Source organism: Myodes glareolus, chromosome 7 (assembly GCF_982192425.1).
Source record: "Myodes glareolus chromosome 7, mMyoGla1.1, whole genome shotgun sequence".
NCBI lineage: Eukaryota > Metazoa > Chordata > Mammalia > Rodentia > Cricetidae > Myodes > Myodes glareolus.
Window position 1 is genome coordinate 43,302,474 of NC_142032.1, and position 17,359 is coordinate 43,319,832.

Below are 17,359 nucleotides of genomic sequence, written 5' to 3' on the forward strand. Positions count from 1 at the left end.
ATGTCAGGATGTATGCTTGCCCTGAACGGATGAAGGTGGGATGTATGTAGCCTTGCGGGGTTTGCCTCTATGAGCACCTGACTAATGTAATTAGGTACCGTACTCTGGAAATCAGCAATCAGCAGTATGGACCTTGCCAATGTCCATTGTCCTGGCCAGTATTTAATTACTTCAAGTTTGGATTCCACCAGGTTGAATTCTCTCTCTCTCTCTCTCTCTCTCTCTCTCTCTCTCTCTCTCTCTCTCCTCTGTCTTTCTCTCTGTGTCTCTCTCTCTTTCTCTCTCTCTCTCTCTCTCTCTCTCTCTCTCTCTCCCTCCCTCCCTCCGTCTGTCCCTCTGTGTGTGTGTATCTCTCTCTCTTTCTGTGTCTCTCTAACTTTTACTTATGGATAAAGATGTACACTCTCAGCTACTGCTCCCGCACCATGCTTGCCTGCTTACTGCCATGCTGTTTGCCATACCAGTCATGGACTCATCTTCTGAAACTGTAAGCACACAGGAAATTCTTTTCTTCTGTGTGCTGCTTTGATCATAGTGTCTTATCATAAGAATACCAAAGACAGAAGTAACTAAGATAGAAGTTAGTACCAGGAAGTGGGATGTTGCTTTGACAGGCCTGACCATGTTGATTTTTGGACTTTGCACTAGAAGGGCAGTTGAAAGCTGTAAGCAGGGCTTAACAGATCATCCTAGTAGGCGCATGGAGGACAGTAGGGCTAAGAGAAATGTGAACTATGGGGGACCAGTTCAAGAAGTTTCAGAGGTAACAAATCAGCAACTTAAGCTTTGGCAAAAAAAAAGAAGGGGGGGCTGTTTCTGGAGGTAAGGCAAGGCAAGCAGTGGTGGCACATGCCTTTAATCCCGGCACTCGGGAAGCAGAGACAGGCGGATCTCTATGAATATGAGGCCAGCCTGGTCTACAAGAGCTAGTTCCAGGACAGGCTCCAAAGCTACAGAAAACTCTGTCTTGAAATACAAAAAACAAAAACAAAAACAAAAACAAAAATCTGCTGGAGGCTAAATTGAAGAGTTTTATATTAATTTATTTGGCAGATGTATCAAAACACAAGACAGCCTACTCTTTACTGTCTTGTGTGGTTATTAATAAGCCTCTCTTATGCAGGTCTACAATGAAAAAGGGCAAATGGGGCAAAAAAAATATACAAAAGGTACAGTTTGAGGAGAAAAAGAGCATCAGAAAATTTAGTGTTGGAGCCAAGGGTTGTTCTGAGAGATGGCAGGCCTGATGCAGAAAGGAATAAAGGGACTGGTATCCTCAAGGAAAAATCCCACCAAGCTAAGCTTCCAACGTGTAGGAAGGAAAGTATCAACAAATCAAAGCTTTTGTAAATATAATTCAAGGAGGGAGAGATTCCATCCCAAGCCGGCAACAGAACTTGGCAACATAGGTTACATGGTGCGACTTTAAGGTCATGAAAAATACATGAGTGAAGAAGTTGTAAATTCTTCCACAACTAAGAAAAGCTGCTGTGACCAGGCATGTGCAGGGTGTTCCCTCTATGGAGGCCCAGAGTGGTCACTGCTTGCAGCTATGAAAGTAAAGCCTGGATTGTGTTGTAGACTCCATGACACTGGAGAGGCCAGAGCTATGGGCCATCTGTAACTAGGGGATCAGACACTCTCTCTGGCCTCTGCAGGCACACTATACATGCACGTAAAAGCAAAATAAATAGTTTTTTAAAAGGGTATTTCTGCAACTGGGGAGCTGAATCAACAATCAAAGAACACTGACTGCTCTTGCAGAGGACCCAGGTTCAGTTCCCAGCCCCCACATGATAGCTCACAACTGTCTATAACTCTAGTTCCAGATGATCCAGTGCCCGCTCTCCTGACCTCCTTGGACACCAGGCACGCATGAACTATACATAGTTACATGCAGACAAGGCATGTTTGCACATAAAAAGAAAATCGTTGATAATGAGATGAAACTGAAAATCAATTAGGGAGGAAATCTACCCAGTGATTTCATAGCTGATGTGGTCATCTGCAGACCTGAGAAATAGTCCCATTCTTACTTGGGACTGGGAGAAGGAGGTTCTCTCCGCAGAGAGAAGGGCACTCAGTTTTAGCAAGCACCTCCCAAATCAGTGCTCAGTTTCCTGCCTCTGGCACAAGTCTAAAGCGCAGGACTCAAGTGGCTTCCCACCCCTTCTTTCTGAGAGCACTGTAGATAGGAACTTAACAAATAAAGCGGGTGGTGGTTTTCATTTTCATTGTATTCTATAGGAGCAGAACCCTTTCTGGCTAATTTTGTATAAAATCCAACTTCTGTGACTCACCGGAGGCTTAAAACACGCTTGCTGACCTTCTGAAACCTAAAATGTTCGAACTGGCAAGGACCGTGTAGGAAAGAGCACAAAGTATATGTATATTTTCTTCCAAATATGCTTAATTGGAACATCTCCATCCAGCGCCCCGTTTCATCTAATTCAAAAACAGTGCGGTCTGAGCAGCGGTAATGGAGACTCATTAAGTTCCATTAGCTGCAGACACATCGAATGAATACAATAGGACCCAGGCACTATTCACAGCAACAGGTGGCATGCTACAATAGGAACCTGTTAGACAAATAACCTGGTCGCCTGAAATGGGCCCTCTTGCTTTTTACGGGAACTCATTTTCTAAAACACGGCGTCCTGTGAAGCATATTTTAATTATGTTCCTAGACCACTGGCTGCATTAACTCAATGTAGCTTTTCAGTCATTCTGACACATAAAACAAATTCTTGCTAGTGCAGTTTCCTCTGTGCAAGGTCTGAGTGGGGGAAAGACAGGCCTGGTGACTGTTTTACCTGTGGGGCCATTAGCCAGCATTCTTAAAAATGAGATAACAAGAAATACTATTATAATCAGCCTGAAAGTCCCGTCATGGAGGGCTCAGGATGAGCAAAGCTATACACCAAGGTTCCACGCACACTGCTTTCTTTCAGCACATCGCAGGAAAGGGGTTAGGTCACGGATTCGATGTCACGTGGCTGGGCATCAAGCCAGACAGCCCACACCTAACCCCATCACTGCAGCCAGCCAACACCCTTAGCAAATCATCTGGGATCAAAGCACGTTTTTATGGGGACTCCGATGTGAAGGATAAAGCCCCTGGAGATGCTCACAGATGTTGCTCCATAGAGCCTCAGCCAGGAGACAGGAATTTGCTGAAGTTCAAACTGCACAATGGAATCGAGGTGCCCATCGTGCCCGGGCCGAAGCTTCCACAAATTGTAGAAAGCGTGGCCCTTCCCGGGTCAGTGCTGAATGTGCTCAAGGGGAAAGGACACCACGGGCATCTTTCCCCACAGACCAGGGAGAAAGGAAATTGGCAAACCCTGCTGAGAAGACAGCACCAGCAGATGTCCCTACTCAATACCTAAGGGCCTTAGCACTTGCCCTCTGTCCACAACCAAAGTCATTTCCTTCTAGAAGGTAGATGGTTAATGCCCCCTTTGGAGGTAGCAAACAGGCAATGGCCTCTAAGATCTCCTTATCTCTAAAACCGTTGCTCAGTTACTTCCCTAGCATTCCTCATTTATGAGTTACCCCAAAACAGCCCCAACAAGGACGGCAATATAAAATCATTGCCACTGGGGATCATGCTAGTAAGAAAACATATGATCATTTGAAGAAAATCTATTAGAAACTCAGAACTAAGTCCAAAACCCCTTGGGAGTATCCATATTTTTCAGGAGTTATATAATGACATAACATCTGTCCTCCCCACAAGTCTAAGAGAACTGAAGTGTCACGCAAGGGGGTGGGGGGGAACATCACCACTTAAGTTCTTGTTTCTAGCTCCCTTGGGTTCTTAGATTCTCAAGTTCAAGAAAGATGGTGCGGGAGGGTTAGGGGACTGAAGGTCTTCGGACCATCACCACTGAGGTACAAGCTGTAATCTTTGGTACCCAAGTTCACACTCAGCATTGCCTTGATTTCTGATTACTACCCACCCCAACCCCGCGAACACCTCTTGCGCCCCCTTGCGGCTCGCCTTTCCAGTCTTCTCCATAAGTCCCTCTTCTGCGGTTTACAGATGCCGGCACCACTCTACACCTCTGGCACGTGCTGCCTTCGTTCTACTTCTCTTGTCACATTCTCTGCTGGAACTGGCAGCAGACTCCCGTCCCCAGCCTCGTGGGCAGCTGTGGCTAACTGTGTCACGTGAATCCCATGGCCAAGAAACACGAGCCCTGTTGCTCTCCCGCATGTTCGTACTTTGTCTCCTGATGGTGCCACTGTTTCCTGATGGGATCCTGTTGGGATCTGAGGCTCCATTCTGCCCTTCAGTTTCAACTAATCCCTACTAATCATGAATTATTCCTTTGTTCCACCCCCTGCCACAGCCTGTGCTACACACCTTCTTGCACTTGGCATCCCTGGTCCCCAAGTGATCCCTCGAATTCACATTCAAATCTACCAGGCTCACAAGCCTTCCCATGCCACAGCGGGTGTAGACACCTTCCTTAGCACAGGTAGAGTGAGGGGTCTCTCTGACCCTGCCTGTATTCACAATCTCAGCAGGAGCCGCTCTGACCTCATTTTATCTCTCTCCAGGTCTTAAAGGGGAATTTGTATTTATGATGATCAATGCTGACATCAATTTGACAGGATTTAGAATCACCTTGGAAACATATCTCTGAGTTTACCTTTGAGACTGTTTCCAGTGAGTTCTAAAATGAATCTGTTACGAATGTGGGTGGCACCATCCCATGGGCAGAGGTCCCAGACTGAACTAAAAAGGAGAAATCAAACTGAACACCAGCATTCATCTCTCTCTGCTTCCTGACTGTGGATTCCACGTGACTAGGCGTTTCGCTCCCCTGCTGCCGTGCTTCCTCTTCTGTGATGTATTACACCCTCAAACTTAGAGCAGAAATAAGTCCTTTCTCTCTTGCTTCTTATCAGGGGTTTCATCACCGCAATGAAAAGTAACAAATACAGTATTTCAAAAAAAATTTTTTTTTACTCCTAATTTGTGATCTATTTTCCCAAGTAAGTGGTGTTGTATCTTTCTACCCACCTATGCCTGGCTCACCCCTTTAACCCAGGTTGATCCACACAGCTCTAAGAGATTGGCCTAGGTTCTCATCTATGTCACAAGTAAGTGACATAGCACAGCGCACACTTCTCTAAGAACATAGAGTTACAGGTGTAGACACAGTGCTGCATTCTGGCTCTGCCAGCTCCTAAGAGCCGACACATCACACAAAGCACAAAGCCCAGCAGGCCCACAGCAGTGCAGAAAAACAGCTGTCCAGAGAGACTATGCAGAAAACGGAGAAAGAAGGTTCACGTGGCTACAGTCTAAAGAGATTATTGAGGTAAATTATAACTTTATGGGTCCACAATCTTCATTTGATAGTCAACAACTTCTCAGCATTAAGTTTGATCTGAAGTTCAACCAGCTGCATAAGCACATCTTTATGTAAACATGTTATCAACAGAAAAATACAGGATTACATAAATATGGCATGCCTACTGTAAGCCATTTGGAAAGTTCCGAGTGTCCGTCTATTTTAAGGGAAGCTGTGCTTAAGAAGTCACATCTATCTATGTGATTTGGGGGTGGGCATCAGAAAAAAAACACATATAATTAGATTAAACATTCTATAGTCAGTCTCATGTATATTCAAAACTGAAGGGATATATTTAACTTATGTCAATTTGCTTCTACTTGCAAGAACAATTCCGTTTTTAAAAGTCCATAAAATCATGTGCACCCTTCCACACTTTAACTCAGTGCCGTACACATGCAATTATTCTAGTGACACATGCACTAGGTTTCCTAATACATCCCCTCTCTCCAACACATCTGTCGTCACTCAAAGCTCTGAATGGTCTTCCTACCCCTCCCCCCTTCCAGAAAGTTCAGGAACCACAAGCACCCTCAGGCGCAGCTTTGAGGCAAGCACCTGAGTGCTCACTGCTGTACCCCCCACAGGCTTGTCCACTGCCCGTAGTCTATCCTGGCTTCTTGTGGTAACAACCCAGGCAAGATCCCTTCCAGAACAACACACATTTATTTTGTCATTTCTGTAGATAACAAAGGCGGCTCATCGTGTCCCCACGCCCCATCCTTCTTTCCCTTTGCAGTCAACTTGCTCCCCTAAACTGCCACGCTTGCTGATTCAACCCCTCCTGTTCTTGCTCCTGGGCAGGGAAGTTGTCTCCAGTCACACCACCAGCAAATGCTGACCAGGGCCTGCTACAGAAATCCACGCTGCCAGTCAGCCACTGCCCTGCCCCTGCTTGGGTCTGCAGCTGCTGCTGGGCCACCATATGGCCTGCAGGGACAGTGGGTGTCACTTCTCTGAGCACATCACTCCACCATGTGGAGTCCTTGAGACCCCTCCTCTTCAAAATCCTCCCAGCAACCTCTCTGGACCGAGTTAAGTGAAGCGGAACAATCCAAAGCCCAGGCTGCGAGTTCTCTCTTCTTCATATTTCCTTTATCTTTAAATCACCTCATTTTCTTCACAGCTTTTTATTTTATTGTTCTGTTTTTTTTCAGGACAGGGTCTCTCTCTGTAGCCCTAGATGTTCTGGAACTCACTCTGTAGACCAGGCTCACCACAGTCTCACAGAGATCTGCCTGTCTCTGCCTCTCCAGGGCTGGGATTAAAGGCATGCGCCATGACACCCAGTTCTTCATGGCTTTTACTACTGACCAACACTAATGTGCATGTTTCCCCAGTGTACTTCCTTGATTATCTTGTGTTTTCTACTCCTCCACATGTAAACACCGGGATGAAAGCACATCAGATGGGGACCCTTGTCTCCCGTCTCCACTGATCCCTTGGAAATGGAAGATTGTTCAGACCACAGGAATGTCCAACAAACAGATACTGAATACATACATCATACTGCAATACATACTTCAAATTGTGCAGAGCTCAGACCTCTGGGGTTTGAAAGTGAGTCTTTCAAAAAGAATACTCTTAGCCATTCTAGAACAATCGTGATTTGGTGGCAGTTTTGGGATTTGAAAGAGGTACTTTACCGTTCTGACGTCACTCGGATCTGTTCCTCAAAACTACAGTTCAGCCCTTTCGTCTTCTCATGGAAATATTTTTCCACACACTGTTCCTCAAAATCATAAAGCTTTTTCAAGTCCTCCTCGGTGAGGTAGAGCTCTGTGGAGACAAGCATGACACATATAAAGGACTGCTCCTGGGGAGCTGACACACAGATCGTGTCCCTAGTGGTTCATGTGCCAGAAGCTTGGTCCACTGGTGACGCTGAAATGGTGGGATGTTGGGCAATAAGCAGATCATGGGGACTGCCTCAGGAATGGAAGGATGGGCTGGTCACATCAGCCAGCCTCTCCCAGATCTCCTGCTTTCCTGTCTCACATCTTTCCATGCAGGGCTCCCCCACTCCCTTTCTGGCTCCTACCCCACTTCACCTCCCCTTCCCCACCCCATACACGTGCACTACAGGAGCCCGCCCACTACGTTATGATGTGACTAGAAGACCATCTCTAGAAGCTGGCCGGAAGTAGATGACAACCTTGGAACTTCAGCCTGCAAATCCTTCAATGGCGGAGCTACGGGTGCTGATGTGCTTGTGGTCAAAAATCTGCATATAAAATTTGGTTTCCCAGCCATCTACATTGGCCAGACACTCTAGTAATAACATAGGCGATTCAGATGTCTTTCCATGATATATGTATTATATGTGGAGAAATTGTAAGAAATCACTTTTTTTTAACTTTCCATTAAGAAGAGGGGTAGAGTAATAGTTGAGTCTCTAACAATACTTGCCATGCAGACAGGAGGTCCTGAATTTGATTTCCAGAACCTACATAAAATGGCTTTGTGTGGAGGTGCATTCTTTCAACACCAGCACTGGGGGAGCAGATCAGCTGCTCACACTGTGATGAGCAACACACAGGGTCCTCAGCAGATGCACTTTAGATCAGCAAGGGGGCAGCAGGTGGCTGTGAAGGTCACATTACTGCTCCAGTTACAAACACAACTGCAGTTTAATACTATGTCTTTGTGCTTGCTTGCATTCCTCTTGTACAAGTGGTACTACTGATGCTCTGTGATCACAATTTTTCTTCATTTTTTGGTAAAATGTGATAAAATACATTATTGTCTCTGAATGCATTCGATGTACTCATACCTTTTTCTGTGAATATTTCTGTGTCTGTGTGTTTATAGGGAAATAAACATACAGGAGGGCACATGTGTGCACATACATGTAGAGGTCAGAGGTCAACCTTCTGGTTGTGTTTCTGAAATCAAGGTCTCTCACTGACAAGAACATTTATCTGGACGGAATGGCAAGAGGCCACGGGATACGCCTGTTTCTGCCTCCGCAATGCGGGGATTAAAAGAATGCATCTCCAGAGCAGGTCATGTCCCGTGGGTTCTGAGAACCATGCTAAGGCCCTCACGTCTGCATGGGAGCCATGTCATAGGCTGAACTATCACTCCAGCCCCTTTTTTCTTAATATTGCTCAAATTTCTATGCTATAGAATTGGTATCTGAGAGTTTTTGTTTTAAATTGTTTGATCGTGTGTTTTTAAATGAAACACTTTTCCGACGTAGCTCAGGCTAATGTCAAACCCACAGACACCCTTTCCTCCAACTCCCCAAGTCTGGGTTTACCAGTGTGTCTCACAGTACCCAGCATGGTCTTCTAGGGTTTTTTTAATATTGCAAATGTTCAAAAGCAAAATTATGTGCAAGAGTATTTGCAACTAAACCTTGGTTATTCAAAGATCAAATGGAAACCTCTTATCTTTCCTAAGCAACTAGTCTCGGGTATTGTGTGATAACCATGTCATAAGTGTGGCGGCCTTTGCTTCCACTTGTACTGAAAACGCGAAGCGGTTGCTTCTGTGACAGATGTCACCAGGTGGTCCGCTGCGCTCTGAGAAAGGCAGGACATGCAATCATCTAAGAATACTACACTGCACCTTCTTCCTTCTTTGAAAAAGACCAACATGAGGATAGACTGACACTTTCATCTCAATATTTTCATAGCTCACAATGTTCTCGTGTGTTAGCCAAGGTTCCCTATATCCATATACAGCTGGAGAAAGAATGCCATTGTCCCTTTTCTCCGTCAACTGCTTTAGCTACTAAGATGACAATAAGAAATCTACAGTAGGAAATCGACGTTATGGGAGGGCAGAGTCTGCGGGTGCTGCTCCAGCCTCTGGGAGGAAGGCTTCCCTTGTCAGGCTGTGCACGGATGAACAAAGTCCCCCTCCTGAGAACTGCCAGCCACGGCCAGTCAGCACAGCACACCTTCCATGAAGTAATAGACTCATTAAAGGGGCACTCGCCCTGTGCTGCTGAGGCCCGCGCAGGCCTTTCTCCAACCTCAGCAGGCTTGCTTATATACTGCCTTGGTTATCAGGGAATGAGACCAGAAATCACCTTTAAATGTGTTCCTAAAACTTGGGAAATATCAAGAGGCTGAGATGTTCCTAAGAGGATAAAACTGGAAAGTTCTTTCGTGTCTTAAGTCAGAAGAAAATTAAATATTACCTTTATCCATAATTTATTAATAACGCGACAGGTTACTTATTGCTCAATTAAATGAGCAATAAGGTATTAGTTTCAAATTGAAAATGTGTTTAGCTATACAAACTGTGCTCACACATTATTTTGTGATTTATATAGTGTAGAAGAATCCTTTAGACATTAAAAAAAAAAAATTGACCGTTTCCCAAAGTCCCCATCTCTGATGTCCTATAAGTATGAAGTTTTTCAGGCCCAGGATATACACCAGTAGCGAATCCCCTACTCCTTCCCCCCCCCAGAATATACATCAGCAGCGAATCCCCTACCCCAACTTCTCTCCCCACACCTGCTTCCTCAAACTCCCAAGAGCATGTCCAGCAACAGGCACACCTTAGTGTATGCAGTACCTAAAATGATCCACAAGGTGGCACTCCTAGCCCATAAAGTCAGCTTGCTCTTCATGGTCTAGCGCTCTGAGTGAACTTGCCATGAAGCAAAAACTGAGTCAGACACTCAAGTAGTGCACAGATGTACATACACTCAAAATACCTACACATATAACAAATAAATAAATAAACGATTTTTAAAAAAAAGTCTTCTGTGGACACCACCCTATTAGGCCAAGAAAGGCTCCTCTACAGGGATTGGTCAATCCTAGCTAGTCCTAGAATTGACTAGGGTCTCGCACTGTACTGGGGTCATTGTAGCTACCCAGGGAGAGCCAGGTTCAGCTCTCTACCAGAAATTGAAATTTCAAAACATGTGCCGCTAGCTTAAATTCAGCTGTGCCTTCATCTTTGCCCGCTTGCTTGTTATTTTGGTGTTTTGAGACACTATCTTGCCATGCAGCCCAGGCTGGCCATGATTCAAGACCCTCCTGACTCTCACCCCTACCCCCACCTCCGGTGCTGGGATGACAAGCTGCTAGGGGCCTGCTCTTGGCTTCCTTCTAATGGCCAAGTCGCTTGAGAAGAAATAAGAGCATCATAACTCTTCAAACAGAAAGAGCCATTCAGAGGGCCATGGGCCGTAAGCACACACTCACTGTCCTTCCAGTCCCATGACCACACATGGCAGGAGATAACAGAGTCCTTAAGATTGTGTAAATAGGACACTAGACCCTTTCCGAGACTTCTGGAATCAGTAGTATCTCAGAGCTCACAAAGTTTTTCTTCTTCCATTTCAGTCAGTCTCCAAAGCCTACAGGAAAATGCTTGGATGGTCGAACTTCATGGAGTGGAAAGTAAGTTGCTTTTACCCTGCTCCTGTTTCCGGACCACTTTTGGCCTAAAGAGTCCTTTCCTGGTTCATAGGACTAAAAGGCTGTCAGTTTATATGTGTGTATACATACCAGCATGCCACAGCACATGTGCGGAGGTCAGAAGATAATAGTAGAAGCTGATTTCCCCTTTCCACCGCATGAGTCCCAGGGAAGAACTCAAACTGCCAGACTTGGAGACAAGGCCTCAGAAACATTTTGAGTTAAATATTTGGGATAGAGAAATGTGACTTTGTCACGTCCTCTATATATAGGAATGATCTAGAAAAGGGCCTGGCGCCAATCATGTTATTGCTTGACAGAAACACAAACAATCTGTGAGACCAAGTGAAGTCCTCATGTGGCAGGCCGAGTAGCAGTCAGATCACAGTCAGGATGAACTGGGAGAATGTCAAAGCATGCAGGCTTGTGATCTGGACTCTGCATACCTCAGCAGGGTCACAGCTCACATGGACTCACATAACTGAGTGTGAGGATGGCAAAAACAAACAAACAAACAAACAACTAACAGGAATAAAAGGTCTGTGAGCCTGCAACAACTAACATCCAACTCAAAGTCAAACTCATGAACCCAGTGTGTACAGCAGTGTTCGCTGTGCCGTGGCATCAGGTGTGTACGGCAGAGTTCACTGTATCATCAGGTGTGTATGGCAGTGTCCACTGTATCATCAGGTGTGTATGGCAGTGTCCACTGTATCATCAGGTGTGTATGGCAGTGTCCACTGTATCATCAGATGTGTATGGCAGTGTTCACTGTATCATCAGGTGTGTATGGCAGTGTTCACCGTATCATCAGGTGTGTATGGCAGAGTTCACCGTGTCATCAGGTGTGCATGGCAGAGTTCACCGTATCATCAGGTGTGTATGGCAGAGTTCACCGTATCATCAGGTGTGTATGGCAGAGTTCACTGTATCATCAGGTGTGTATGGCAGTGTTCACTGTATCATCAGGTGTGTACGGCGGTGTTCACCGTATCATCAGGTGTGTATGGCAGAGTTCACCGTATCATCAGGTGTGTATGGCAGTGTTCACTGTATCATCAGGTGTGTATGGCAGTGTCCACTGTATCATCAGGTGTGTATGGCAGAGTTCACTGTATCATCAGGTGTGTATGGCAGTGTTCACCGTATCATCAGGTGTGTATGGCAGTGTCCACTGTATCATCAGGTGTGTACGGTAGTGTTCACCGTGTCATCAGGTGTGTACGGCAGAGCTCAGGTGCCGTACATTCAGATGTGTGTGGCATAGCAGGTGCTGTATATTCAAGTGTGTGTGGCATAGCAGGTGCTGTATATTCAGGTGTGTGTGGCATAGCAGGTGCTGTATATTCAGGTGTGTGTGGCATAGCAGGTGCTGTATATTCAGGTGTGTGTGGTATAGCAGGTGCTGTATATTCAAGTGTGTGTGGCAGATCTCGGGTGCTGTGTCACTAGGCTTCACTACAGCCTTCGTTCTAATACTGGACAGTATCTGTCATCACAGCAGACAGTTCCAGTGAACACTGCCGAGAACACTCCGCTTGTACACAACTGCAGGTGAGGAACGCAGTGAACTGTGATGTAAGACAAATTTGTCTGCTTGTATACAAACATGATTGCTTAATTATCAAAACAGCAAACAATTGTAACTTTCCTCAGCAGACAAATACTGAAATAATATCTCTTTGAAGTATCTTGTGTGATTTTAAAATCTGCTATCTAAGTTGCTGACTTGCGTTTCAAAAGAATCATTAAATAAATTTTGGCTTGGGATTATATAGCTCTGAATATACGTCTGCCTTTTGTACCATATATTTAGGCAAAGGGATTCTTAAAATGTACAATTATAAAATCAAAATGTCCATAAACACCGAGGAAGCTCTATACCGCTAAGTATCAATAGTCAACTTTAAATTATTTATGTATAAAAACAAGCACATCCACCTCATTCTTGTGTAAATTATTAGCTTTGCCTTTAATAAATGGATACCCAAGGATTTTTTAAAATTTTAATGTGTATGGGCATTTTGCCTGCTTGAGTGTACCACATGCATGCAGTGTCTATGGAGGCCAGAAGGGGGAGTTAGATCCCTTAGAACTGGAATTACAGGCAGTTGTAAGCTGCCATGGGGTGCTGGGACTCATGCTCAAGTCTTCTCAATCAGTTCTCTTACCCATTGCATCAGCTCTACACACACCCCCAGGGTTGTTCTTAAACAAATGTCTGTGATTTGTTATTAGTAAACACCCCTTTCATAGACCTACATTTCCATGGTCACATCTGGGAAAAAAATGTAAGCATCCCGATTTAAACAAAGCAAAATAAGAACACACTTTTCTATATCCCTGCACTTCATGTTGATGTTCTGACAATAATAGACCTCCTTTAGGACCCTCATTCGTTCTTGGGAGCTTAGGGAACCAGAGCTGTGATTCTGGAGACGCTTGCTTCTCTGTTTCCCTGGATCCCAGACCTTTGGAGTCACCGTTTTACTCAACAGGGCAATAAGAACAGGTCAGGTGATTACCCCCTAAGAGATGTTCAGAGGAGTTCCCTGGTCAGCAGAGAAAGCCCAGGTTTTCTAGAAGGTGTAAAGCTTTTTTGCATTCAATCAAAGACACTGTCTCCTCTGCTTCTCTCCTTCCAAGGACCACTTAACAGAGGCAAAACCAACCCTGAGACCCCAGGCAAAGGCGAGGGTCTGCAGCCAGTGTCCCCTGAGAGCCTTCATGCCATGTCCTCATTGGAACTGTCAACACCAGGTCTCCAGCGTTTACCTCCTCCCTCCTTGAGTTCCTGGGTATCTGCCCTTTAATTCCTCATTCCTCCTGCCCCACTGGAGAAACTTACTTAGCCCTACATCACCCTCTTCCTGGTCCTGTGGCCCTGGGCGACAGCAGAGACCTCGGAGGAGCAGGCATATGTGGTTCAGCAGGATCAAGGGTGGGGGCAGCCAGGGCTTCTGGTGGTAGGTCATGATGTAGCGATAGCGATTGTATTTCCAGACTTTGTTCGAGATGGATTTTATATCGAAGTAAATGTTGCTGAAGGTTGTAGAAAAGGAGAGAGACAACGTTTTACTATGGGACCCTGAAATGTGACAGACTCTATCTCCAAACTCTTCTGATTGGTTAGCAATCAGCGGCAGATAGCCAATAACTATGATCCACTTATTAATTTTCTTCCATCAAATAAAATAGAATAAGCACTTTTATAACAAAGAACATTAACAAATGTTAATGAACAATGTTAATGCTCATTGTTAAGGAACAAAGCGCAAAACACAAACATTGGAATCAGAGATTAGAAAAATGACAGCATTTTAGGTGGGGAACAAAAACTGCCCCGTCTCACTCAGCCCTGTCTGGGGCACTTTTGCTCCTCTGATGCTCTTTTCCAAAACATAGCTCATCCTTCATTGCAAACAAGTGTGATGTTCCTCTGCATTACTGCCTTTATTAAAAATATCTCTCACCTGCCAGAAGCAAGACATGCAAGACTTATTCTAACTGAAACATTGCAAGAGAATCATATGGATAAAGAAGACATAGAAGAGAAGGATCGATTTCTCCTTAAATAAGCTCCCCGGAGCTTCCAAAGGGAACTTGATAAATTATTCACGTTAGCTTCACAGTGAAGGAAGTCTCTACTGGTGGGAACTTTGGATTTTCTCTTAAATTATGTCAGTTTTAAAAGAAGTCAATAAACACAGACACTAAATAACTCCAAATGGAAATTCTAGCAGGTAACAGATCTTCAAAACAACTTATCACCCCAAACTGTTTAGTATTTAACACAATATAGGTAGTGGGTCCAATGGAATAACCACTGTAACATTATACTTTAAAAAAAAAAACAGATTTTTAAAAACAAGTTTCTTCGGAGGAAAATAAGTGGTGGAGTAGAATATGAGCCAAACTTAGCAATGAAAACATTGGTAACCAAAAACTGACCAAGAACTGGGAGAAGAAGCCATGACTATCCATCCTCGAGAGAACCAGGTCAGGATAAGACGGAGAGGGGGCAAGCACATTCTTGGCCTCTGCCTCAACACCATTAACCTGCAGTTCTGCCACCCTCAAGGCTAGTCCCAATTAGGTCTTCAATTCACAGGTGACTTCAGCCTGTCCACCAGCAGGTGGTGTCATTCACAAAGTATTTCAGGGTCTTTAACGGTAAGAACTCCATCTTAAAGTGTTCTCCCAGATAAGTAAGTCATCAGATCTGGGATCGCCACACTTGCTTGCTCCTCAGAGTGTTGTTGTTTGTATGGAGAGTCGGGGAAAAGAAAGGGAATAAAGGGAGGAGAGGGGGAAGAATGCAGAGGAAGGAAAAAAAGGATGAGAGGAGCAGCAGGGAGGGAAACAGCTGTGGGTTGGACTTCCCAGGGAAGCTCCTCTTCTTCCCTATAGATTTTGAGAAGACTGGAAATGGAATCAGTCTATGTTGGGAAAAGAGGGGGTTCAAGAGGTTGCCACCGGGAGAAACAGTGGGTTGATGAGCCTGGAGTGTCAGCAAAGCTGGACATGGAAATGGGATTTCCCAAATATACAGGAAACTAAACACAGACATGAAAAGGCACAATACGAAAAGGAAAAGGTCCAATGTCTAGGCCCATGACTTTTTAGTGTGAAATGGGAGACTAAGAAGAGGCAGCTAAGTTTGAGAGAGAAGAAAGGAAGCCAAACAGACAGGGGCCATGTGGGGAGAGCACACAAAGAACCCTGGGTGAGCCATCAGCTCCAACCCTCATTCTACAAGACTCTACCTACACAGTGATGGCTCGGCGTTCCTCTCCCGCACATCAGATATGACTTCCATTATTCTATGGTCTAAAAGTTCAACTTTTTTTCTACCAATAATTTCAAGCCCTTGCTTTAAAGCCACAGAAATATAGCATGTGACACACATAAAAAGATCACATATTCAACATCTATCAGAATATATTCAATATAGCTGCTCGCATATTTTGGTAAACAAAATGACCACAGTTAATGAAGTTACCTACTTGAAGCAGGCAATCAGCAGGTTCACCATGATGATGTATTGGACAAAGAGGTAGACAGCTTGCAGAAATGGAGTCAGGAAAGAACCCGGAGGGCAAGAAGGGTCACTTGAACAAACTAAAAACAAAGAATTCAAGAATGGGATAAGACAAATCACAGCCCTGGGGCCCTCTGAAAATATTTGGTCCCTCAACTCCACAGAATGCCACACACTTTACACATTGAAAAGATTCTCGTGGATACTTTCCAGATTCATTTTTCTCTCAGTATCTACAGGGGTTCTGATTCTGCATGAGGGCAAACCCCAAATGTACCATCTATATCTGAAGCATAGACTTCTCCATACATCATCCAGTATGGCTCGAAAACAATATCTCGAGCCAGGCGCCATGAAGGAGGCTCATTTGGTGAGAGGATGGCTTTGCGCGCCACGCCAAAGCTCAGCAGGACAATGGCCATCATGATCACAATGTAGAACATGTTTGCTGCCTGCAAAACAGCACAGCACAACCAGAATTTACCACACATCAAAGCCCTCAAGGTTCTCATTGCACACCTAGAGATTGTTACGCAGTCTAGCCAGTGGCTAAAACCCTCTATCCAAAAATAACTGGCTAAGTTATTTTCTTTTCCCTACACAGTATGTGTTTTAGGTTAGTGACATCTGTGGAGACACATGATGTGCAGAAATTACAAATAAAGACTTTGTAGAAGCAGCCATCAAATGTCAACTGTTTCTGGCTGGCTAGCACCCAACTTTTGACCAACTAAATCAAAAACTTAGTTAGAAAATATTTTAAAAGGATAAGACATATTCAAATTATTCTAATAACTGTTCCCAGAATTACCTCCCAGAGCCCCTAGAGCCATGTAATGATCACCCCAGTTTCCCTCCATCTTGTGAAATACATCAACTCAACCCACGTGTTCAGTGTGGCAGACCCGGAAGTCACCAACATTTTCACGTTCTCCACATTTCTTATCTTACTCAGTAGCAACTATAAGATCCAAGTAGCCAAGAGGCTGGAGAGTGACCCCAGTGGCTTTGCCCGAGTTTTTACACGGTGCTGAACTGTTGCTGACAAAGGAGACCCTGGAAGGGGTGAGCTGGCATGGCTATGCCACACAAAGATGAAATTCTGTGTCCTGGAGTCAGCACTTGGAAAGCCCATCACAGCCTGCTTCGGGGAGAAGAGACCTTGTGCCACATCACTGAGATGGACTTGTTATCTCACATAGCTTCGCTAACAAATGTGACCTTAGCAAAACCAGAGGATGTGCTTGCTTATGGTCGAAGAGAAAAGTAGTGAAGAAGAAACTCTAAAGGCTGAGCTGGGTCTCGGCAGTACAGTGTCTGCCTCTCATGCATGAGGACCTAGGTTCAATCCCCAGTCTGACCAAAAGGAGAAATATGAGGACAAGAAGAAGAGGAAACTAAGAAGGGGAGAGAGATGGAAGCAGAAGCAATAAGGTCCATCTGGAGACTCTTCAGGGCCTTCTCCCTCTGTCTTCCTTTATTTCTGTGTTCCCCTGACCCTCCAGAATAATACCTTTCCTTGTATTCTAGAAGCAAATGCAATATAATCTTGATACTGTATGCCT

At 44.8% G+C, this 17,359-nt stretch overlaps 1 protein-coding gene across 5 annotated transcripts in view; it reads right to left on the reverse strand.

Moving 5' to 3' along the window:
* The window catches only part of Trpm6 (transient receptor potential cation channel subfamily M member 6), a 160,557-nt gene that overhangs the window by 52,293 nt on the left and 90,905 nt on the right, over positions 1-17,359 (reverse strand). For all 5 annotated transcript variants that reach the window (XM_087908041.1, XM_087908040.1, XM_085693686.2 and 2 more), the window contains 4 exons: positions 16,072-16,246; positions 15,760-15,874; positions 13,602-13,795; positions 7,013-7,145 (listed from right to left, as the gene is read on the reverse strand). In XM_087908041.1, the coding sequence (XP_087764167.1) occupies positions 7,013-7,145; positions 13,602-13,795; positions 15,760-15,874; positions 16,072-16,246 (617 nt within the window). The remainder of the gene's footprint in view (positions 1-7,012; positions 7,146-13,601; positions 13,796-15,759; positions 15,875-16,071; positions 16,247-17,359) is intronic.